At 39.4% G+C, this 24,095-nt stretch overlaps 1 protein-coding gene across 4 annotated transcripts in view; it reads right to left on the reverse strand.

The window, feature by feature from the left end:
• Nucleotides 1–24,095, reverse strand: part of plekha7b (pleckstrin homology domain containing, family A member 7b) — an 81,394-nt gene that overhangs the window by 11,086 nt on the left and 46,213 nt on the right. Inside the window, exons 5-18 of one of the 4 annotated variants that reach the window (XM_040011162.1) lie at nt 22,941–23,052; nt 21,832–21,936; nt 21,358–21,430; nt 20,847–20,947; nt 14,477–14,655; nt 12,670–13,098; nt 11,897–12,428; nt 9,571–9,654; nt 8,401–8,535; nt 7,589–7,657; nt 4,618–4,689; nt 3,422–3,502; nt 1,615–1,764; nt 140–241 (exon numbers count right to left, since the gene is read on the reverse strand). In XM_040011162.1, the coding sequence (XP_039867096.1) occupies nt 140–241; nt 1,615–1,764; nt 3,422–3,502; nt 4,618–4,689; nt 7,589–7,657; nt 8,401–8,535; nt 9,571–9,654; nt 11,897–12,428; nt 12,670–13,098; nt 14,477–14,655; nt 20,847–20,947; nt 21,358–21,430; nt 21,832–21,936; nt 22,941–23,052 (2,224 nt within the window). The remainder of the gene's footprint in view (nt 1–139; nt 242–1,614; nt 1,765–3,421; nt 3,503–4,617; nt 4,690–7,588; nt 7,658–8,400; nt 8,536–9,570; nt 9,655–11,896; nt 12,429–12,669; nt 13,099–14,476; nt 14,656–20,846; nt 20,948–21,357; nt 21,431–21,831; nt 21,937–22,940; nt 23,053–24,095) is intronic. The other 3 variants (XM_040011163.1, XM_040011165.1, XM_040011166.1) reach the window with 3 other exon arrangements.

Below are 24,095 nucleotides of genomic sequence, written 5' to 3' on the forward strand. Positions count from 1 at the left end.
TTAATTAGAATCCAATACATGATCCTCTGAACCAGTTCTTTGCTTTGTCTGAGTATATGACATCAGCAGTATTTAGCTCATTCCCATTCAAAGCGAGCGACTGCTTGCGGGAGTTAATGGAGATCACTGAGCCACAGACCTGAGAAAGATCACAGCGGCTCATCTGTCCCTGCAGGGCCGACTTCAGCCAGTCCACGTCCCTCTCAAGCCGGCTGTACTCATTCCATGCATTTTCCATCTCCTAAAGAACAAAACATATCACGCTCTGTGTTACAATGCCAAAAAAACAGTGTTCACACACTGTACTTAGCTTGTGAATAAAAAGCTGTTTTAGTGGCACGTATGTGATCTGCAGTTAAGACCAGGTGTGTTAAGTGGTGATTTTTATGATTTATCACTTCTTCTTTCTTTTTTTTAAATTGCAGTGCGCACTGACAGACTACAACCAATGCCTGGAAATGTCTCTAAGCCAAAGACACATTTGTTTGCTTTCATGTAATCTTGCGGTTTATTTGTGAATGTTCTTTTGAAACTCGTAATTTTCATTTCAACACTAAATATTTTGAATATCAGTGAACTTTTTTGACCAAATATTTTTTTTTCTGAGTGGCTGAGAAATCTACTCATTTCTTTGTAGCCGTAGGTTTGTCCCTAAGCACTCATTTTGATAGTGACAGTCATCCTGAAACATTGTGCCAGTTGCAGAAACCATAAAAAAGGAACAACTAAAAATAGAAGCGAACATCTTGTTTTCAACCAATAAAACATTTCTTTAGTAGCATGTGCTTACTGTAAGAGCCTGAGTAGTTTGATCCCTTACCTGCCAAAACATCAGTGTCAAATGTCAAAACAAGGTTTTTCAAAAAAACTGTACTAGCCAAAAACTCATTTTATCTCAAAAATGGTGTACAGGGTTTCCTTAAACAATGAGAGGAAATAAGTAGTAGAGAACAAAAGAAGAAGAAGTGGTAGGGCAAAAAAAGACCTATCTATAGCAGATGAATAATATCTGAAAGTTGTGCTCTTAAGAAAATAATCTAGAAAACAAATCAAAGACCCGACACAGGACATGAAACATACATCTGGTCCTTCTGCTGTACCATCTCCTGTTCACTGAAGCCTGAAATGGTCTCACTGGAAGGGTAGCTGTCATCAGTTTTGCATGGCAATGATGCCAAACACACTGCGAGTGTAGCAAAAGCATACAGATATAAAAATCACACAAAAGAACACTATCGGTCATGGATAGGTCTCCCCAGAGCCCGGAAATCAACATTACTGAAGGACTGTGGGATCATCTGAACACGGAACGGAACAAAAGGGATCCAACAGCCAAAGAAGAGCTTTGACCTTTGACCTATGTCCTTCAAGAATAAAGATATCGTTCCTAAGAGAGTTCAGACTGTGTTGAACAGTGGTCATACCAAATATTGACTTTCAAAATTTTTAAAATTGTGCAAACTCTATATTTCCATGTATGCACATGTTTGCACATGCTTCAATAAATCAGTGAAGAAATGAGAGGTGGATGAAAAAGTCTGAGCCAGTTTCACTGAAGAAGGAGGCTGTGGTTTTTGTCATAAGCACAGTGGACTTGCGAATCCTGGGTCTTACTGTGGATACTTGAGATATTTCAGCCCTGATATGGACCACGTCCTCTTGTAGTAATTTCTGCTGATAGGCAATTTTCTCAGCATGAGCTGGCTGATCTCTGTAGTCCTCCATCTGCTGGTGGGAAACATCCAGCACAGATTCTAACTTGTCCTACACCAGGGGATGAAAACATTATCATAAGCCTTCATAGACCACACAAGAATACAGGGAGTGCAGAATTATTAGGCAAATGAGTATTTTGTCCACATCATCCTCTTCATGCATGTTGTCTTACTCCAAGCTGTATAGGCTCGAAAGCCTACTACCAATTAAGCATATTAGGTGATGTGCATCTCTGTAATGAGAAGGGGTGTGGTCTAATGACATCAACACCCTATATCAGGTGTGCATAATTATTAGGCAACGTCCTTTCCTTTGGCAAAATGGGTCAAAAGAAGGACTTGACAGGCTCAGAAAAGTCAAAAATAGTGAGATATCTTGCAGAGGGATGCAGCAGTCTCAAAATTGCAAAGCTTCTGAAACGTGATCATCGAACAATCAAGAGTTTCATTCAAAATAGTCAACAGGGTCGCAAGAAGCGTGTGGAAAAACCAAGGCGCAAAATAACTGCCCATGAACTGAGAAAAGTCAAGCGTGCAGCTGCCAAGATGCCACTTGCCACCAGTTTGGCCATATTTCAGAGCTGCAACATCACTGGAGTGCCCAAAAGCACAAGGTGTGCAATACTCAGAGACATGGCCAAGGTAAGAAAGGCTGAAAGACGACCACCACTGAACAAGACACACAAGCTGAAACGTCAAGACTGGGCCAAGAAATATCTCAAGACTGATTTTTCTAAGGTTTTATGGACTGATGAAATGAGAGTGAGTCTTGATGGGCCAGATGGATGGGCCCGTGGCTGGATTGGTAAAGGGCAGAGAGCTCCAGTCCGACTCAGACGCCAGCAAGGTGGAGGTGGAGTACTGGTTTGGGCTGGTATCATCAAAGATGAGCTTGTGGGGCCTTTTCGGGTTGAGGATGGAGTCAAGCTCAACTCCCAGTCCTACTGCCAGTTTCTGGAAGACACCTTCTTCAAGCAGTGGTACAGGAAGAAGTCTGCATCCTTCAAGAAAAACATGATTTTCATGCAGGACAATGCTCCATCACACGCGTCCAAGTACTCCACAGCGTGGCTGGCAAGAAAGGGTATAAAAGAAGAAAAGCTAATGACATGACCACCTTGTTCACCTGATCTGAACCCCATTGAGAACCTGTGGTCCATCATCAAATGTGAGATTTACAAGGAGGGAAAACAGTACACCTCTCTGAACAGTGTCTGGGAGGCTGTGGTTGCTGCTGCACGCAATGTTGATGGTGAACAGATCAAAACACTGACAGAATCCATGGATGGCAGGCTTTTGAGTGTCCTTGCAAAGAAAGGTGGCTATATTGGTCGCTGATTTGTTTTTGTTTTGTTTTTGAATGTCAGAAATGTATATTTGTGAATGTGGAGATGTTATATTGGTGTCACTGGTAAAAATAAAAAATTGAAATGGGTATATATTTGTTTTTTGTTAAGTTGCCTAATAATTATGCACAGTAATAGTCACCTGCACACACAGATATCCCCCTAAAATAGCTAAAACTAAAAACAAACTAAAAACTACTTCCAAAAACATTCAGCTTTGATATTAATGAGTTTTTTGGGTTCATTGAGAACATGGTTGTTGTTCAATAATAAAATTATTCCTCAAAAATACAACTTGCCTAATAATTCTGCACTCCCTGTACAAGCTGAGATGTTCAAACAAATATATACAACTCAAACCTTGTCCTCTTTCAGAGTGCGTATCCGGGCCTCTAGATCCTGTAGAATCTTGTCTTGTTCACACAGTCGACTTAATTTCACCTAAAAGAAAACATATTGAAACAGTGAGGATGGAGGAAAACTCAGTTCTTCCTGTCGCTTCTGATAATACGGCAGAGTGTAGACAGAAAATAGCAGAAAATAAAGAGATAAAACAGTGCCTGAGATTTTTAGATACGGCTTCTGTTTGCAACACCGTTAAACTCTTCCATTCTTGCCTTTGTTCAACTCTATTCCACAATGCACCCAGATAAGACAAATTGATCGTCTCAGTCTGTCAATACGGCTCATCTGTGTAAAAAGCTCAAAGGAATTCCTCTCATCGGTGCAGTGCCAGATATCAAAAGCCTCTATACTATCTAGTTTGGGGGGTAATACCCATTATGAGTAATCATAATCAAGAATCCATATTTTCAATTCACTTTTGGAGAAAGCCGTGTTTACAGAGAGTGACAGATTTGTTTTCCCAGAAATGGGTTATGTGTTTATGAAAACAACATAAGACTGCCTAGTTCACAGTCTTTCTCAAACAGTGTTTTTTTTTCCTTCTCAGATCTATTTATCATTCTGTTCAATTAATAATTAAGCTGTTTTTATTTTCGCTGCCACATATTGTTGTTTTTAATTGCATGAAATATTCATTGTTCCGATAAATTTACTGGCAATTTCTTATAAATTGTTAAAGTGGAACAATGCTAATGATGAAAAGCCAGGACATCCATCTTATTTACCTCTATTCAGCAGAAAACAAAGAATGAGGAAAGCAGAATCTTGGAAATCAAACTGAAAAATTTAACAGCTCAACATCTAAAACTCCCATTACATGTATTTTTCCCTTTAAATTGCAGGGAGGAAAATAAAAGCTGTGGTCGATACTCTCAGGCCCTCACTGTGCTGCATGGATGGGTGTCCCCACAGTGTTGCAACGCAAATACGTTCCCTTCCCTCTACAGCCTCTGTTTACCACAACTTAAGAACACACACGCAGGCAAACCACACTAAAACACACAGTAATGTCAGACTAAAGTCAGCTGCTTCTCTGTAGTGGATTGTCAGAAGTCGGAAACAGAGATCTTAGAGGGGAAAAACAGAGAAGGATAAACAGGGTGCTTATCTGACTGTTTTTGTAAATCCTGAGAACAGAATGATTTACTTACATCAGCATCACTTTCTGCTATTTTCACAGGCCTTGATGGTCTTTCTTTCTTTAAACTGTCACGTCCAGTAACCTAAAGTTGAACGAATGACAAAATAAAAAACTGATACATATTTCTAGTTTACAGATAATGGGACTGATACACAAGTTAAGCCGAGTTTATAAAGGAGGAAAATAAAAGAAAAAAAAACTGATACAAAATTGAAAAAACAAAACAAAACTTATTACAGCTTCGTTCAAACATTTATGCAGATAGAGTTTCTACATCTTTGTGTTTGGAAAAACCCTAAAGCTCTTACGCTGCTATTTACAGGATGCTTATTACTGTAACTTAACAAACAACTCCTTAATATTACCAGTATGGGAGAAAAAAGGTTTTTTCAGATTTTGTTTTTCACATCCATGGTTTTGAATGGGAACGTTTTTAAGTGGAGACCTAACAAAGGCGTTGATTATTAAAATGCTCCTCAGCCTCCCTGGGAAAGTCTATGCCAGAGTGCTGGAAAGGACCCTCGGGTACAGGAAGAACAATGCGGTTTTTGTCCAATTGTTTATAACATTTGGATAAAAAATCAGTTGTAGCCAGTGATGTGGACATCATCAGATGATCGGTTAGGGGTTCACTGAAGCACCCTTTGGTTTCTGCTTTCAATCCATTCACTTCCACCTATCTAGCAGGGGTGCTGAAACCTCTCCCTAGCCCAGTGATGGATTTGAACCCAGCAACGTCTTGCAGCGAGGCAACCGTGCTAACCACCATGCTGCCATCTGCATTGTGACACTCTTCAGAATTCATCCCGCTACTTCCATCACTACCAGGCCATTACACTGCCTCCACCATTTTTGGCACATCATGTGGTTTACTGTCCAGCGGTTTATTCTGCAGAACTGTGCAGGCTCCTTTTCTGTGTGTAACCAGTAAACTTCTATATTTACATTCATGAAGGCATCTCTTAAACCACCTTGTCGAGAGTGTTTTTTGCTTGACTGGACGTTGGAAACGTGTCTTCCAAACCTTTTTGTGTTGCTGAGGTGGGCAGTTCATTTTTTATTTTTAAGGATGTACCAGATCATAGATTTGGAAACTATTTTCAGTTTTTTCTTTGTGATAAGATTTAGTTTTCTTTTTCAGTGACATGATGGCCTCCTTTACCTGCAATAACAACTTATCTGGACCTCATATTGAGAGTACCAGTGAACCGCAGCCAAGTCCAAGTTCAACACAGAATCAGCTCCTGATATTTTGTCTGCTTAATTTGTACTGAAATAATGAGTGAACAGGCCTGATGTCACCAAGTATTAAAAACAATGCTTAGGTTTAGAATTATTTTAGTCTGTCTAATTAGCCTGTGAAAATGGGGAACCATGCATAAACTGCATGTAATTCCTGAATGTCTGCATTTCAGTGACATCTATATGGTTTAATTTAAAGTCCATCGTAGCAACAAAATTACTAAAAAAAAACAAAAACAAAAACAACTGTCATTTTCCAGAAACGTATAGACCTAACTAGCTCCACTATAGTTGTGATATTTTTCTCTGCTGATATCAGGCTAATAGTACAGGGTATCTAGCGACCTCCGGTCTTTGCATCGCACCCGGAGGTTCACAAGATAATGACGCAGAGATTTGTCAGCCACTTCTCTATCAGAGTCAGTAATTTACAGAGATCAAAGGTTGATTATTCATATATCGCCCACATTAGGGTCACCACACGTTGAACAGCAGTATGGACCAGTGCAAATAGGAGACTCAGTTAAAGGGACATTCCCCTTATTTTACATGTCATGGTCAATTAGCAGTCTTGTGGGGGTATTGCACAGTCTGTGAGAAAAAGTTTTATTATGTATTCTGTGGTTGTAGAGAGATCGTCATGAAGTCTGGGAAAATTATTACAGTGATCACCAGCATATTTTTTTTCTTGGCTTTGGAAACTTTGAGTTTTTAAAAGAAAGTCTCAGTTTCATTCTTGGGGCACTGAGTTTAAAAGGCGTGGGTGCTTACAAGTTAGGACCAACTATGCAAAAATCAACTCAAAATAAACAAGTTTTGACTATGTTTTTTGCAGTCTGTCCCTTTGCCAGCTCTAATTAAGTGCATTACCAAGTATCTGTAGGAGTTTTTGAAGACCATGGCAAACTTACACCGCTGCACATTTTCATCCATTTCCACCAGTTACCACAATAAAACTATGACTCAGCCTATAATATAAAATCGTATTTACTTTGCTAATACATAAAATTTCCTAAAGAGCCTAATTAGGCCATCTGTTATGCTCTAACAAATAAAACAAAAGCAAAAAGTCAAACAGACATTCAGTACTGTTAGTGGTGCTTATTAGCATGCAATTCAAAATCTCAGTGGTGAGTATCACACGATGGATGATCGGATGAAGGGATTCATGTGTAAAGATCCTGCATAATTTACTGGGATGCGTCACATTCCATTTAAAAAGCAGTACAATGGTCTATTTCACTTTGTATGCACATCATCCTCACATTCGAGCAAAACATGACGTGGGCATTTCAAACACACTGATCTCTTTTTGATCTCTTTTGAACCCAGAAAGCGAAAAGTTATTTGCTGTACTGCGTATCACAAGATGACTTCCCTCAACTCACTTTGCTTTTTTCCTTTCTTTTTTTTTTACTGATGCAGAGCTGCATCAGTAAAACACTTCAACACTTCAGCATCATTATTACTTTATACCAGTTTCACTGGACAATTTTCAGGATTTATCAAAGCAAAACTGAAAAGTATCTTTTTCTTTATCCTTAAATTGATCATTTGTGCAATAAGAAGACAGTTTCGAGAAATGTTAATTCCATTGTAAAGGACAGAAATAGAACAGAGGACAGAAAGGAAAAGAGGGAAACAGGGAGGCAGATGTTGGAGGCAGCGACAGGAGAACAAGATTGTAGCCCAGAGAGGGGAGGTGGAGAAGAAGATGAAAAAGACAAAGTGCCATTTACTTTGTTGGGGCCCACCTTCAGATCTAGATACTCCAGGTCCTTCTTCAGTTGTATGTAAGTATCATCAGCCTTTAAATGAGCAATGGAGAGATAAATCATTTGAAATGAAACTACAAAGGATAATGCGTGATCAGATGACACTTAGGGCCTTTATTTGGGATTTTCTAGCAGAACTTTAATTAACTTGGTCTCAATTACAGTGCACTTCTACCTCTGTATTTTTATCTACAGTCAAGCTCTAATTAAGTAATCAAGTAATTGTTTTGATCTGGTTTAATGTCTCATGTATGACCTTATGCACAACTGAGGAACACAGACATGTGCATGACATGTGGTCAGACAGAGAGTTTATATTTCTCCATAAGCGTGGAGGATGGCCAGAGAATGGTCGGTTGCTAAAAACTGGGTGGAGTTGTCGCTGCTGCTCTTACAGCATTGTGCTTGCTTCCCAACTACACAGAAATGTTCTGATAATCAGACATTATTGTGGTTGTGCAAGGTTATACATCTATGAGACAACGCAAAGTGTAAAATACAGGCATGGGCCACAAGCAACATGCTCCAAACATGGCATATCCCTGTTTACAAACAGTCACACAAGGCTCCGAGTATCCATAATATATAACCATTAATACAATACAAGTCATGTCAAAGTGGTTAAATGAACAAGACATCCAAGCAGAATCAGAAAACTGCACAGTCTGTAACGATGATAGGGTAGTAATGTATGGGAATGGCTGGGGAGCAGGGGACCACAATGCACTGGCAAAGGATGCACTGGGCTGCATTAGGGAAATATGAGGGTCCCTGACCTGCATGCTGGGGCCTAGAAGGCCGTTGTGCTGGTGGTGCTGCAGGTGAGCGAATGCATTGCTGGGACTATGTGCACCAGCCATCTTGGCCTGGTGCCTCCGAAGCTGAATGAGGAGCAGAGTCAGCTCCTCTGGCTGTAGCGTAGCCCGGGTTTAGGGGCCAGTGAAAGCACAGAGGGATGAGAGGAAATATTTCATAATCATCTGGGCAGTAAAGTGGCTGAGCTGCAGTAACTGTGGAGTGTGGCAGAGACACCAGTATACTGCTGCCTCCAATAATGTAACACTTTATGTGAAAGGTACATGAATTGTCACCTATTCATAGAAAACGTGACACATTAATAGCATTAATTCATTTATGAAAAACACGTGTTAAACACCAGTACCTCATCCTCACTCTTATCTAACACTGTCCCTGCCCCCAAATATTTCAGATATTTTATACATTCATTTTTGTAATTTTCAGTATTGTGCAGAAGTCTTGAGTCACACCTCATTTCTTTATATTTTATTTCCAAGAAGCCAGACTTTTTCAGTAGTATTGAACAATAGCTCTTCCAAAGCTTCTGTGGACATTTGCTTTTTTCACTCAGTTTTAGTCCAATCCTTGACCATTTTTAGAGGAATGTTTTTATTGTTGTTGTTTGTTGAACCACATAACAACAACATCTGAATCATCTGAGCATAAAAGGGACCAAAGTCAGTGTTGTCTCTACACATAACAGCAAACTGTGTATGTTTATGTTCTGGATATAAGTAACTTTTCCCCCTATAGTTTCTTTATACAGTTATATTTTTACACGGTTTTACTTTAATTAATGAATTCATTGTTTTTCATGCATGAAGTCATGAATGAATTCGTGATAATTCATGTACCTTTAACACAATGTGTCCTAATAATACCTGAAAATGTAAAACCTAGAGCTACACAACAAAGACTGTCATGTGAGGACGGCCTGCTGTGCTGTCTGAACAGAAATGCTATCAGGAACAAAAACACTGGAACAAATTCTACATGTGATAATGTCACAGACGGCCCCCATTAATTACGTTTCCAGTTCTTACCTGGATTCATTTTCCTAGACTATTATAACGCTTTGTTAATATTATAAAAAGTCCATTTTTCATATTGATCCAAGTAAGTAATATTAATGTAATAGAAGCTCATACCGTTTTGCCATGCAAGCTGGGAGCACTGACTGTGTGTGTGATGTAGCCCATGGCTGGCACGGACCTCCTCTCTATTTGGGAATTCTGTGGAGAAATGCAATTCGTTCACTTGTTAACGCAGATCATATAGAATGAAATCAAACAGAATATCTGATTTACTAAATAATCTTCAATAGTGTGTTGAAAGTGAGATATGGATCACTTCATCACACTAAGTCAAAGTTAAACCATTGCCTCCAAGTCTGCAAACAAATTTGACTACACAGCAGATTTATTTTTTTCCATCTATCCTTTTCTCGCTTTCATCACTCCTACTCTTATCCGAAACAAGGTGTGCCCTGAGTTTTCAGATGCTACAGGGCTCGGAAAAATTTGACGTTTTTGCTTAACACACAGAATTAGCGAAAACCAGGCCCACTACAGAAGCTTAAAAGGACACAAACAACAAGAGATTTAATTAACTACACATAAATTATACTAAACCTGCTTTCTTAAAATAACATTTGTTTGCTACCAGCAAGAGAAGCACTGTAAGCCATTCCCTTTGAGATTCCCATGCCACAATTTTTTTGCTGTATAATAGGTTTTTTATTTAAATGCGAGATCAGAAGAAAGAGACCGCTGCTGATGTTTGAGATACAGTAGAGATGTTTATAGGGTGCTGAGAAGCCCAGGGCAAATTGGATTAGCTGCTAATAAAACATACTTCTTAATGATATTCCGCAGAGGCACACGGATCGCTATTACTTAAGTGCACTCCAGCCAGAGAGCACCATCAGCCTCAGAGATGCTGGGTGCACCAAAACTAAGTTCAGTGCCAACTAAATTTAGTTCCCATAAACATCGCTCCCTAGCATAGTCACTGTGGCTACCTTTGTTAAAAATGTATCCTCTAGAGGGTTTTCCATAATTGCGCGTCACTATATTTTATGGTTGTAATTAGAGTCTTGACACTTGGTTGAATCATAGAGGAAACAGAGCATCTGCAACACTTTGTTTACTTGTGTAAGGCCAACGGGTTGGTTATGAGGGTTGTGTGTGTTGGCAAATGTGGTGATGGTTTGGAGGGAGATTTTTTTCACATGTGGAGGGTGTGGTGGGGAGAGAGAGCAGGGTGTGGATTACAGGACGTGCTCCTGGGCTCCGTCTCCTGCGGCGGTGGCGGTGCTGTCTGAGCGCTACGACGGTTTGGGGGGGACGGCAGAGTAGCGAGCTTTTACTCGCATGCGCTCACACCACCTGTGGAATAGGCCTGGGTGTGGACTGTGTGAATCTGCAAACGATTCACATGAGCATCAAAGTGTGCGCGCTGTAAAGTCGGAGCCTTCTCATGCTCCTCGCGCGATCTTCCCATGGTGTCCTTGTGAGCTCACAACATCCTCCAAGTTGTGACACCTCATATCCACAAGCTACCATGAGAATGAGACCTTTGTCATTTGGCTCAGAACATGTGAAACACTGAGTTTTACTTCAGTCCCATGTCAATGACAGGCCACTGCTGTTTACTGTCTCACAGTATCACCAGTGTTTAAGGCCCAATTACTGAGTATCAGCACATAAATTCATAAAGGGTGGGACTTTCATCTTTCCATCCAACACTATGTACAGGTCTCCATCCAAGCTTACTATGGGAGAGAAACAACACTGTGAACACATCGGCTACTTTCACACCATCCACAAAAACTCCACTGTTCCCATCATTCAAGATACACTGAAGAGATTAATTGAACTAGCTGGGAACACAAGTATTATTTTCAGTTACTCTGCCATTTATTTTATTCATTGGTCAATTAATTATTTAGGTAACCAATCAGTCAAAAGACTTTGTTTTTACATGAAAGCAAAAGAAAATTTAACCAGTAATTGATTAAAAATGTTACTGAGCAAGCAGAAACTGTCAAGTGTTTGGACTGTTGAAAGGAATAAATTACATTGGCGACATTCATCACTGCGAATGGCACATCATATTTAATATCCAATTAACAAAGGTCCTCTTACACAGAGGAATCAGTTCTTTGCTGGTTTTAATCTATGGGAGGCTAATTAAAAATATGGAATGACACGTGCACTATTCTTACCTATTATATCTTAACTACAGTTTATCATCATGTAAATCAAAGTAAAAACAGGTATTTGCAGGTTTATTTAATAAAATGGATATTAAATTATTATTGTTCACTGAATGCAGCATTTCTCTGTGCATTTATGATTTTATCCCATTGAGTATTTTAGAACTAGAGTATTAAGAACTGCAATTAATACTCTAAATGTAGAAATCTAACTGAAAGAAAGGCAAACTAAGCGCCTCCTTAACTAGGTGTGCTACCTGAGAAAGATGGGCACAAAAATGCCCGGGTGAGCTTGATCTTGTGCTGTCCCCTGGTGCCAATTCATCCAAGGGCCTTACTGTGCGTCTGTCTGAAGGAGTGTGTGGTCTGCGTGGAGACAGGGGCTTGAAGGACGATGGTGGGACTTCACATGGTGATGGAGGAACAGAGATGGAGCGTGGCATTTCTACAGTCACTCTGAAAGATGAGGAGTCTGTGAAGTTGGGGCCGGTGTAAATAGGAGCGGTGGGGCTGCCGTGACGAAACTGCTGCCGTTGCTGCCACTCATACAGCTGCCACACCATTCCCTCCTTGGTGGCCATTCGCTCGTCAGTGGACATACGGAAGTGGCTGAGCCGGTCATGGGCGTACTTGTAGTCACTGGGCAGATTGCATGTTGCTGGAGGAGAGCTGCTGCCACAGGGTAGACGGGGAGACTTTGGCAATGACTGATAGGTGACATCTGCTGCACTTGCTTTGGGCTTTAAGGGAGGAGTCCATCGAGGGAGGTTGAACTCAGCAGAGGGAGCACTATGAAAGAAAGAAAAACAAAGAAATCTTTTAGCTGTGTTTTTTTAATCTATTATAGAGCCATAATGCTTTAAATAAGATAAAATGAAATTCAGTAGAAAGATTAAAGCAATCTAACAAGTGAATCCTCATAAAAGCCACTAGAGGGAGGCATAGACTCAAAGTTTCTTTGTCATTAGTCATGCTGCTGTTATAGAGAAATGTTAGTTGAGTCAAACTGATTGTGTGAAGTCAGACTGACCTCTTCGGGGGGTCTCCTTTTTGAACTTTGACCCAGTGCTCCACCTGAGCCAACGTGTTCTTCCTCTGAACATGCTTCTCAGTGTCTGCCCGTGTAACGAAACCCCTCTGATAGACAAGATTTCCATTTTGTTCTGGTGGCAGAGCCACTTGGATTACAGTCTTTTGTCCATTCTTATGGGCAGCACCGTTAACAGCGTCTGGAGACAGTCTCTCTACTCTCTCCTGTGGGGCTGTCTGGCTGGGTTTCCCCTGGATCTCTAATCCATACCTCACCTCGTCTCCATGAGCCAGTCTGATACCATTGCTCTGAGCTTCCCCTCTGTCTGTCCTGTGAGCACTTTCTGGCTGAGATGAGCTCTGGTTAGTGTGGACATGGTTGGTCTGTGGGACTGCCTGTTGTGCAGCTTTCTCTGGCTTCTCCACCTCTCTGTGAAGACATGACATAGGATTGATATGATATTTAAACTAATTTCAAACCTGCCAGTAAAAATGTAAATACAGTTTCACTGACGTCAGATCATTTTCACCCACACGATCATTTTTACCCTGTCAAAAATGCCATTTTTATTCATATCCCCCGAGTTGTCAGTGATGCAGGGAGATTATGCCTTTACTGGACAAGACTCAGTGTCGAAGGAATGAGTAGACTGGAGAAGTTCCCAGTCCTTTTTTTTTTCTTTATGAAGTTTTCACTAATTTTAGAGGCTGTTTAAGGTCCCCTCATGACACTTTTTTAATGATACACATAGGGAGAAATAAAAGAAGGGTACTTCAGTTTGCCATGTAATGTTGTACTTCAAAATATTCTGATGGAAAATAATATGTTTTATCAAGTATATTATGTAAGGTAAATTATACCTGACATTACTGTTACAGGGTTATGAGATTACACAGTATTAATCAGTGGATAGAGAACACAATGGGAACTCTAATCAACCTTAAGTGGTCCTAAAGGTAATTTCCAAATCCATTTGCAGAGACACAAATCCAGAGCACGGGGAGTTATTCATTAAATATCCAACTGTACATTTTCAAAGGAGCTAAAATGGGGGGGAGTAAAACCCCAGTGAAACCCCAGAGTACCGGAGTAATATCACTCACTTTATCTTCATCAAATACTTTAGTTTAGAGCACCACCTTTTTAATGCATTGCAACTTAATGCTCCATACTTTAAAACATGTATCCTTATTCCCGAACATTGGATTTTCTTGGTGTGTTATTTACAGTTTCACAAACTTCATACAGTTGATGGACACTAATGTCTAAAGGGTATTTCACATAACTTGTATTTCATTTCAAAGAACACAACAATGGGATTTTGAGCGCTTTCCAAAATATTATTAAAAAATTAGGTAGTGATGTACATTGGTCTCTAGATGGCAACATTGCACAGATCATTTAAGCTATGCAGTACAGCCTGCTAATGTAAGATAACTCTGTATACAGCAAGTATCTGGCTATATATTTTAGAGCATTTCTGCCCTCCATTAAATATTTGAGAAAGTCTACTTTGCAGACACAGCTGGACTCACAGCTGCAGAATACTGAAGTTACAATGCAGCCCATTACGGAAAGAGAATTTTATTAGTGAATCATATAGATAACTAAAGAATCTGACCTTCAGGACTGCAGTATAACAGTGCTGTTGAATCCTTAAGGCATGATGCACTAGCAAAATTTCTAGTTGTTTTTGATCGGGACATCCAGGCTCCCTTTTTTAATCTAATCTCAATAGATATCCAGTTCTTCTGTGCAAACTTGCACTAGAACCCCAACCAACTGAACCCAGTAGAGTGAGACCAACCTCTTTATCATGTGACTCTGCTGCATCAGCGCAGCCTGGTTCATGGCCCGGATCCAGCCATTCATGTCCTCCTGTGTGTCCGCACTGAAGAAATATGTCCGCATCCCGCAGTGTTCTGCCTGTGAGCCAATCACAGAGTTCTTATTGTAAATGTAGGAGCGCATTCCAGTATGGCTCGCCTATCAAAGAGAGAGAGATGGGGAATAGACGTGAGAGCGTCTTACTAAAGGCAGGAAAAAGCTGCCAGACAGGCCGATAAGTGCTTTATTGTTCAATGATCGCTGCCAACTCACTGAAGTTTACAGCAACAATATACAGAAAAAGAATGGAGGGGGAAAAGTGCTGCAGCAGAAAATATGTTGCTGTTGTTTCTGGCAACACAAAAAGCAAAACATAAAGGTTACACCTTCCCGTCTTTAAGAGAAATTCTTCTAGAAATACACAAATTATATACCAGCTGCAGCGAACAACCAAACAGGAACAAAGAAAACAGAATTACGGACTCCTTTAGACACAAGCACACACATAACCGCATATAAAAAACACTCAAAGGGTGAAGCAGCTGTTTGTAGTTTCACAGGTGTTTTTTACCTACTACTGTTTACATACTTTTCCTTACCTTTTACAATATATTATAGTAAGAGGTAAGTGAAATGTTAAATCTTCAATTACTCAACATAAATTAAAACTATATTTACTCTTACTCTATAGAGGTTTCCAGAATGAATGTTTTTGAGGAATTTATTGGCTATTTCACATGAACTGTAAGAGCATGACCTTCAACGAGTCCAATACAACACACTTGATAATGAGAAACAAAATAAATATAAAAACTTAATGCAATTATACATATCCTTATTCATCATATTAACAGAAAAGCAGAAGGCCACCTGTAATATAAAAAAAAGTAGTTTATTGAGTTCAGGCTGACTTTATTAATAAGAGAAGTCTCTATTTTCATTGATCTGTTCAGAAAGCTCTTTACTATGTAGCACTCATAATTTAAAATGATTATTATTCATTAATAATTATAATGATTATCACTCAATAATCTACTAAAAACTCAACATGTTAGAGGCCAAACACCGCAAAGCAAACTCAACAAGACCTGCTTCCAATAAGAGGGAGAGAATTGTGTTGGGTTAATTTCATAGCTTGTATTAAAAAATAAACACACGTACAGGAGATGGCAAACTGCTAATGACGACATACATTCCATGAAATGCGAAGAAAAATGGCTGACACCTCGCCATTCTCCCTCTCCCGCGATGATGGAAATGTGATGAGTAATAAGCAGCCTGACAAGACAAATACCAGAGCCTCAGAGCATTTACTTTACATTTTCAAAGTGATGAAATGGTAAAATGAGCATCAACATTTGCCAATTGATCTCATTTATAAAGTTAGTAATTGGTGAACCTGCTAAATATATGGGAGTTTAACTTGGATTATAGATGAAACAAACATCTGAGGGTAAAGTGCTGACTCTTGTGCTACTGGTGGATTAAGTTTTAAAGAGTTATCAGTTCTGCGCTAAATATCTAACATTCATGTCCAGGAAGAATGCTTATACTGTAATAGATGTTTTAAATGTGGCGCATGTAAAAGAAAAGCACTCGATTAATGTTTCCCACTCAAAAGATTTGTCTAATCTAGCAATGATTGCTCTGGCATTGTCCATAAATGATTTGTCATTCGTTTCCATGATGAGGCTTAAATGCACATTTAGAAATGTGCATTCAGCAGCTAGACGCAAACAAATGGAGGTGAAGATGGTGCGCTACTGGTGAGGCTATAGTGAAATCAAATACCTATTCATGTAACACAGGAAGCCTGTGTGATTCAGGACGGCCGCCCACAGAGAACAGTACTCACTCCGCCCACGCAAACACACCGGGTCACAATGGAAGGCAATTGACCAACAGGGAATGAGAGAAACACAGTGAGGTGAGCAAAAACAGGAGAACAGAAAATAACAGAAAGTCACAGCTGATCAGTGCTGATTCAAACAGAGAGAACAGAAATGGCTCCAGCTGGAGTCCCTCGTCATCACAAAAGCAAGAATGAGTAATAATGGGAGCATCGTAAGTGCTTTGACACACGACTGTGGAATCAAAGCACAAAGCATTACAGCACCAGTAAGTCCTTACACAACATCTTAAGTTTTATACATCCAACCGCTCATTTAGCTGATTTTCAGTAGAATTTTAACAAAAATGTTACACTTTATTCGCCTCATCTTCAAATCATTTTTAACCCAGGTAAAAGATTAATCTAGAATTAACTCTACATGTCAGTAGATCTAAGAGAGAGAGAGATATCATTCCTGGACACCAACAACAACTCAGCTGTTTTCATGCTTGCTTAGCAGTAACTGAAAATTTCCAAAGCACCTCAGATACACATAATGAAATCTCCTGCTCTTTAATGCATGATGGCACAGGGAGAGCTAAGGGTGGGGGGATGGGGGATCCCTTAAATACAAGGTATTAATGCAAAGCCAGCGCTCATTTCTCCTAACTGTACATACACTCCCGCCCAACAGCGAATACGCTGAATGCATTATTAATATTCTAAGCAGCAATTACCATACAAATTTCACTGCCCGTTGTATGAACTTTAAAACACAGTACATACATATCACATGAGCACAGACATTGTAATTCACACTGGCATGCTCTCACAATCAGATAATCTAAGAAAAAAAAGCCCAAAAGAGCTGAAAGGATTATAACAGAATACCCAGATGCTGCTGTGCTGCATCAACATTCAGGCACTATTATTCTTTGAGGGACTCTCTGTGCTTCCACAAAGAGGACTTAGATGATGTTAACACACAAGAAACATAATTTCTTGTGTCCTTCTTTTTTTCAAAATTTGCAAAAACAAAAGAAAACAAAAGAAAAAAGAAACAAAATATTTGTTGCATGTAAGAAAAACGTCATGCACATATATTAAAGTAAAAGTGATACAATTAACACCAGTTTTAGCTATATTACCATTCAGTTTTTGGTGACAGAAACATTTTCTTATACTTCACACACTGTTTTGAATACTGAATACACCTAAACATATTTTTCTTCTCAGTTCATAATAGTGGATAAAATCTGATAAGAAATAGTTCTGCTGTACTTGATACATGGACAGTTGTACTGTAGCGGTTCGCTCTAATCCCCGCTATTGAGTTTGTTCTAGAAAAGGTCAGAAACCAGGAGGTCAAAAATTCCATCACACTCTGCACAACTTGAGAAAGAACGAGTTATAGAATTATATAAGAAAAGCTGAGTTAAGACCACCTCAGGTGCATGCAAAATACTTGTTTTGCAAAAACCTGAACATATATAATAATCAAGAGTGGAGCTGTTGTTTAGTTCCAGTGAAACTTCCTCCACTCTTGAGACTATATTAGTTCTTCATGTAATACAATGAAGTTACAAAAGATACCATAAATAAAAAGTTTAAGTTCAGTTAAGTTTAGCTGCTGGTAAACTGCTGCACCTGTGTTCTTTAGACATTTCTCACTATTCTAATCACTTGCATGCTGAATCTCTTCCACGGTTTTAAATGGTAAAAAAAAATGTTATTGCTGTGGGGCACAATAGGAGACAGTTGTGTTCTGGATGTCTCTTTTGTTGGGCTTGATCAGTACTAACTGTTCCATGGAAAGCTGTTGATTTATTTCTTAGTCATAACCAGACACCCACCTCTTATCACCTCCTGATCTTACAAATCGGAACAGCCAATGGCAGCTCTATGAAATCCATACCTTTGGTAATCTTTACATAGATTTTTATGGGTGAACTTTGAGAACTGTCTCATATCAACTCAGCAACTAATAATAATAATAAGAATAATAATAAATTTTATTTATGAGCGCCTTTGAAGTCACCCAAGGACACTTTACAATAGGATAAAACACTTAGTAAAACAATAATAAATGAAGTTACAGCTGTGGTCATGGATATCATGGGGAATTTTAAAGATGTCTCTGAACTGTTCTTTTTCCAGGGTGGAGAGAATGTACAGCATACATATTTAATGACTTAAAAAAACAGAAATTGGGTGCACAGGTTTGAGTGTATTTTGGATTTTCTCCAATCCACAGAATCAAAGTATACATACAGAAGCACACACATCCATATACCCCCTCTGTTTGGTTAACTGTCCCTTGGCAAGTTGGACCTCAATAAGACGTCTTGGCCATCACCAAGCTTCTAGCATAATTCTGGCTGGATATTTGATCACTCTTGTTGGCAGAATTGGTAGAGTTCACTTAAATTAATTGGTTTCCTGGCACAGACTTGGCCTTTAAGCATAGTCCAGAAATAGGATTGAGGCTCTTGGAAAGGTCATCATTCAAGCTTAATATTAGCCTGCTTTATCCATCCCCAAACCAGTTTTGATGTGTGTTTGGCATCACTGTCCTGTTGGAACACACAGATGTGACCACGTTTGAATCGTATACAGTAGTTGTGAATTTGAGGTGAAGTTGAAGAATTTGGAACTCCATCTTCATCATTATTCCATCCACTTTGTGCAATGTGCAAGTACCACTGGCAGGAAAACATCCACAGAGCATGATGGTACCACCATGCTCGACAGATGGTACAGTATTCTTACATTTGAAAGCATCGCCATTAATTCTAAACATACTAACGTCATTGTGGCCAGATAAATCCACCTTTGTCTCGTCTGACCATAACACGTTTCTCCAGAAGACTGAAGAAAGACATCTTCAAATTTCAATTGAGTTTGCAGCTGTCAGTTTTGGAGCAGGGGCTTCTTGCTTGGTCACAACCCCTCCCAGTAAAACTTCCCTTGCTGTGGACACTGGTGCTCCAGCATCTTCCAGTTCATAGCAGACTGGAGCCTTGGTGGTTCCTCAGTTGTTCCTGAACATTTTAACCAATTTCCTCTCATCTTAGGGTTAGACAGTTTGGGTCTTCTTCCACAATCTGGCAAAGTGCTGACAAATCTGAATGATTCCTAATACAGTTGTTTGAACTGATAATCTTTAAATCTACAGTTGTTTAGAAATCGCTCCAAGAGGCCTTCTCAATTTGTGTAAATCTACTCTAATTCTCCTTCTTAGCTCTTCAATGGGTTCCTTGGACTTTCCTATTGCTCTGAGTATTGGTTAATTCAATGATTGGTGTAAAAAATCCTTGTATGCCTGCAAAGAGAAACTACCTGTTGTATTCAATCATGATCACTAACAAGAAGTTGGCCTTGTCAACGCCGAAGATACTGGAGAGTCTTCAGTACAACTTTACAAAGATTTAAGTGAGTTCATCTATATACACTGCTCAAAAAAAAAATAAAGGAACACTTTTTAATCAAAGTATAGCATAGCCCACAATTACACTTGTGGGCTATTGATCTGGTTTGTTAAGTAGCAGAGGAGTTTGTTAATCAATTTCAGCTACTTTGATGTTAATGAAATGAACAATAGGTGCAGTAGAAGGTTAACAGTGAGACAGTGACAATGAGAATTATCCGGTTTGGTAGTGGATCCATGGAAGGACACACAGACCTCTACAGGTTAGGCAACGGCACCCTGACTGCAATCAGGATGAGCTCAGACTGTCATGAGCTCAGTGATGCCCCGGTCCAGATCTGGGAGGAGATCCCCCAGGACACCATCCATGTCTTACTAGGAGCATGCTCCAACATTGTCAGGCATGCATATAGGCACTCATACAAACTACTGAGCACCATTTTTAGGTGCTGCAATGGAATTCTGACAAAATGGTATAGCTGCCACATCATTTTCAGGGTGCCTTTAAATTCAGCCTTCTGTAGGTTGATCATTTTTATTTCCATCAAATGATATGCCATGTTTTCATTCCTAATGCATTAGCCAGTCCATATCAGTATAGATATTCAGCAGTACTTCTTTCCCATTGAGATGTGTTCCCTTACATTTTTTTAACAGTGTCTTTGATCCTGTATGTATACCTCTGACCCTGTGCCAATTCGATAAAAAGAACAAAAAATAACACAGCATTCATGCTCATGATGAGCGTATTTAAACTTCTTTCCACAGTTGTATGATCTGACTATTTTTGATGCTCTGTTGTATAGACACCTTTTGGTAGATACTGAAGTATAGAAGTGTCATACCTAATCAAAACAATAACTCGATAAATAACAATAAACATATGGATATATGAAAATGAGATATGAAAATGAGATCTGGGCACCAGGCAGCACACAAACAGCCTTTCTGTGTTGCAGTGAGCAGAGTGAGGGGAAGGATTGTTAACAAATAACAGCGCAGCAATAAATAATCTTAGATGAAGTTTTGAAATCCGCACATAGACATGAAAACTTCTTTTAAAGATCTGACTCAGTGCCACTTCAGTGTTACCTTGAAAGCATATTTGCGGTTTATGTGGTCCTCAGGCTCAACTGGCGAAATGACATAACTGGGCAGAGGGATGCTGCCAAGTACTGTTTCCTCTCGGCTGTCTGTGAAATCAGAACACACACACACACAACATTGTTACTTGCATTCAGAACAACATCTAATTCTGCCAATATCTTTTACGATGTTTACAAATGACTGCAGATTTATGAATAGCAGGAAAATTAGCGAGGCATAACTCATGCAGGACTCAAGATGCTGCAAGGGCATGTGGCTGCATGTGGTATGATGGGGCATGTGGCTTATCTATTATTCAGTATTATTAATAAAGGAGAGAAGGTACATGCTATGGCAACGCAAGAAGAGATCTCAAGGTAATAAGGATGCAAAAGCTGGTGGAAAAAGCATGTCATATATCTAATTACAGGCTGTCATTAATCAAAAATGGCAGCAGAGGAGATCGCTAAAGGTTTGCATGTTAACCCTTCACCAAGTGCACTGTTCGTACGCTTACCTTTGTAGTAAAACAAGCAGTAGTCGGACAAAACAAACCACTTCCGTTTCCATAGTCGCATTCCAGAGCTGTCCTAGAAATGGATCGGGGGAAACGCAATACAGACAATATTTAGAAATCCTCCTGCAGGAATACATTTTAATTAAAAAGTGCAGTTTGGGAATAACCTGCTTTTTAATTAGGATTACTTTGGCAGAAAGCTGCAGCTGCTACATTTAATTCAGCACTGTAGTTTTATACTTCCAAGGATTGTGAGATTTAAAGGTTTTGTAAGGTCAATATGAGCTTTTAAGTTCTGCTAAGGGACAGAGAAAGATCGCTTCCATACTGCACAGTTACACCTCTTACACAGTGAAGGATGGTAATCCTGTGGCTGATATTTCACTGCGTGACACATTTAAACATTTGCTCAGTCTTTAACACGTGCTCCTGTATAACACATCTGCCTGTCGGACTCACTCTGAATATCCTCACCTGTTTATAGAGCCAGCCTCTCACCACCACTGGGATATTGAGGTTTCTTTTAATAGCATGATCCCTTTTGCCAAAACTGTGTACTTTCCCCGTACCTCTGGAGCCCTGCAGGAGCCACAGAAAAACATAATCAGTAACAAAATAAAAATAAAACATGCGGCAATTTTAAATTAACATATATAAAGTCATTTTGCGTGATGCTAGCCTACACAGTACAGAGAAAACAAATGCATCATTTTGTTACTTAGAAAGGAAAAATCATTTTTCCTTTAAAATAATAAAATGGCCTTCTTTCCTGGAAGCTCCTTTTTTAAACATCCTTAACGAGAAAAGGAAATACCAAAAGTATACTCCTGTGGACACACGTGTTCACTTATAATAGAGTTTATTTTTAGACAAAGTCAGTCAGTCTCTCAGGTACATTTATACAATAAATATGTGAGGCTGTTTGGCTGGCGAGTCGCTTAAAAAGACAAAAATCAGGATTTGTGATCATTTTCTTTTTAAGACACTAAATAAAAAACATACATGGTAACAAAAAAATAACAAAATGAATGAGGTGCACTATTCAACTTAAATACATATAGCTTCTCTGACTGTAACTTAATAGTAGTCGACTCATTTGTTAACTGGGGAAATAAAATTTCGTTACACTTGTTAAATTTGGACTGTTAATTGTGGCTCACATAATCAATGTGATAATTGATCTCTGGACTATAACAGAAAATGGACTGGTTCTTATATAGTGCTTTAGCACTCAAAGCGTGTTATCCATTGTGTTTTATTCATCCATTCATATACACTTTTTACTATATCTAAGTACTTTCAGTCTGACATTCACACTTGGAATAAAACATCAGGAGCAACTCGAGGTTAAGTATCTTGCCCAAGGATATTTTGGTATGCAGACTGGAGGAGCAAGGCATTAAACCGCCAACCTGTTCTACCTCCTGATATTATGACAAATTGAACAAATGTATTAAAATTTGTAACATCATAATTTACTAAAACTCAAAACAAAAGGTTATCTCGATCAGTAATACATTAACTGGTTCATGCTCTACAGTATATCTAAAGCCTTTGCTTCTCAGAGAACCACTGAGACTCACCTTTGACCCTGAGGAAGCATCGACCGCTGCTGAGGTCACAGCCTTGGAGGACTCTGTGACCATGTTGGCTGATCTCTGATTGGCCGCTGACTTGGACATACGGGATTCTATCCTACATTTGAGACGACAGCGTGGAAGAAAAACAGAATGCAAAAAAGGATGAAAAGCACTGGCAGTGTTGTTCCTTCTCAACTCCTCTGACAAGCTCCAAACATGCAATAAAACAGAGCGCAGTCCTTTGCTGAGCTTTCACATATAAAGGATATGACTATTTCCTGACACCAACGTGAGACCAGTCAGAGCCAATGGTTTTCCACTGGATGTGTTAACAGTGAGGAAAAACTCATGTAACACTTGGCCTGGCAGTCACCTCGTGGCACACACGCGCACACACACACACACACACACACACACACACACACACACACACACACACACACACACACACGCACACACACAGATAAAAGCCAAAACAAACTAAAAAGACAAAATCATAACAATGGCACATATGCACAGCTTACAAGGAATCTACTTCCCACCTCACACATGACATCATCATATTGAAAGGGAACGTGAAGAACTAACACAGTCACACATGCCAGAGACAAGCTGGTGTCAAATAACAAATAGCTTGCACCACACTTTAAGCTATTCAAACACTTTAAACAGCGTATTTTGGACTGTGGCCAACCATAGTGTGCAAGTACAAGTGTCTGTTGCTGAACAACAATACCAAATATTTGAGTCCAACAGCAAATTATCAAGAAAATAAAGAAGAAAATCTTGTATCACAGAGTTAACCTCTTAAGCCCCAAGCCTAACTGATCTCCTGCCTTTTGCCCCGGTATCAGGGGGCGTTGGGGCTTAAGAGGTTAAAGGCATGATAGAAAACAGGTTAAAGCTTATTCATAGGGGGCTGATTTGTGTGTGTGTGTGTGTGTGTGTGTGTGTGTGTGTGTGTGTGTGTGTGTGTGTGTGTGTGTGTGTGTGTGTGTGTGTGTGTGCATATCTATGTTAGGACAGAAAGACTAACATTTTTAAAGCAGAATTCTTTTATTCATTAAAAACTCCAGGAGCCAAGTGAATAACTTACTGTTGGCACAAATTTCCCAAAGTCTCATTCTGAATTATTGTAATGATTTTTAAACAGAAGAT

The sequence above is a fragment of the Simochromis diagramma genome, unplaced genomic scaffold (assembly GCF_900408965.1).
Source record: "Simochromis diagramma unplaced genomic scaffold, fSimDia1.1 OVJJ01000603.1, whole genome shotgun sequence".
Classification (NCBI taxonomy): Eukaryota; Metazoa; Chordata; class Actinopteri; order Cichliformes; family Cichlidae; genus Simochromis; species Simochromis diagramma.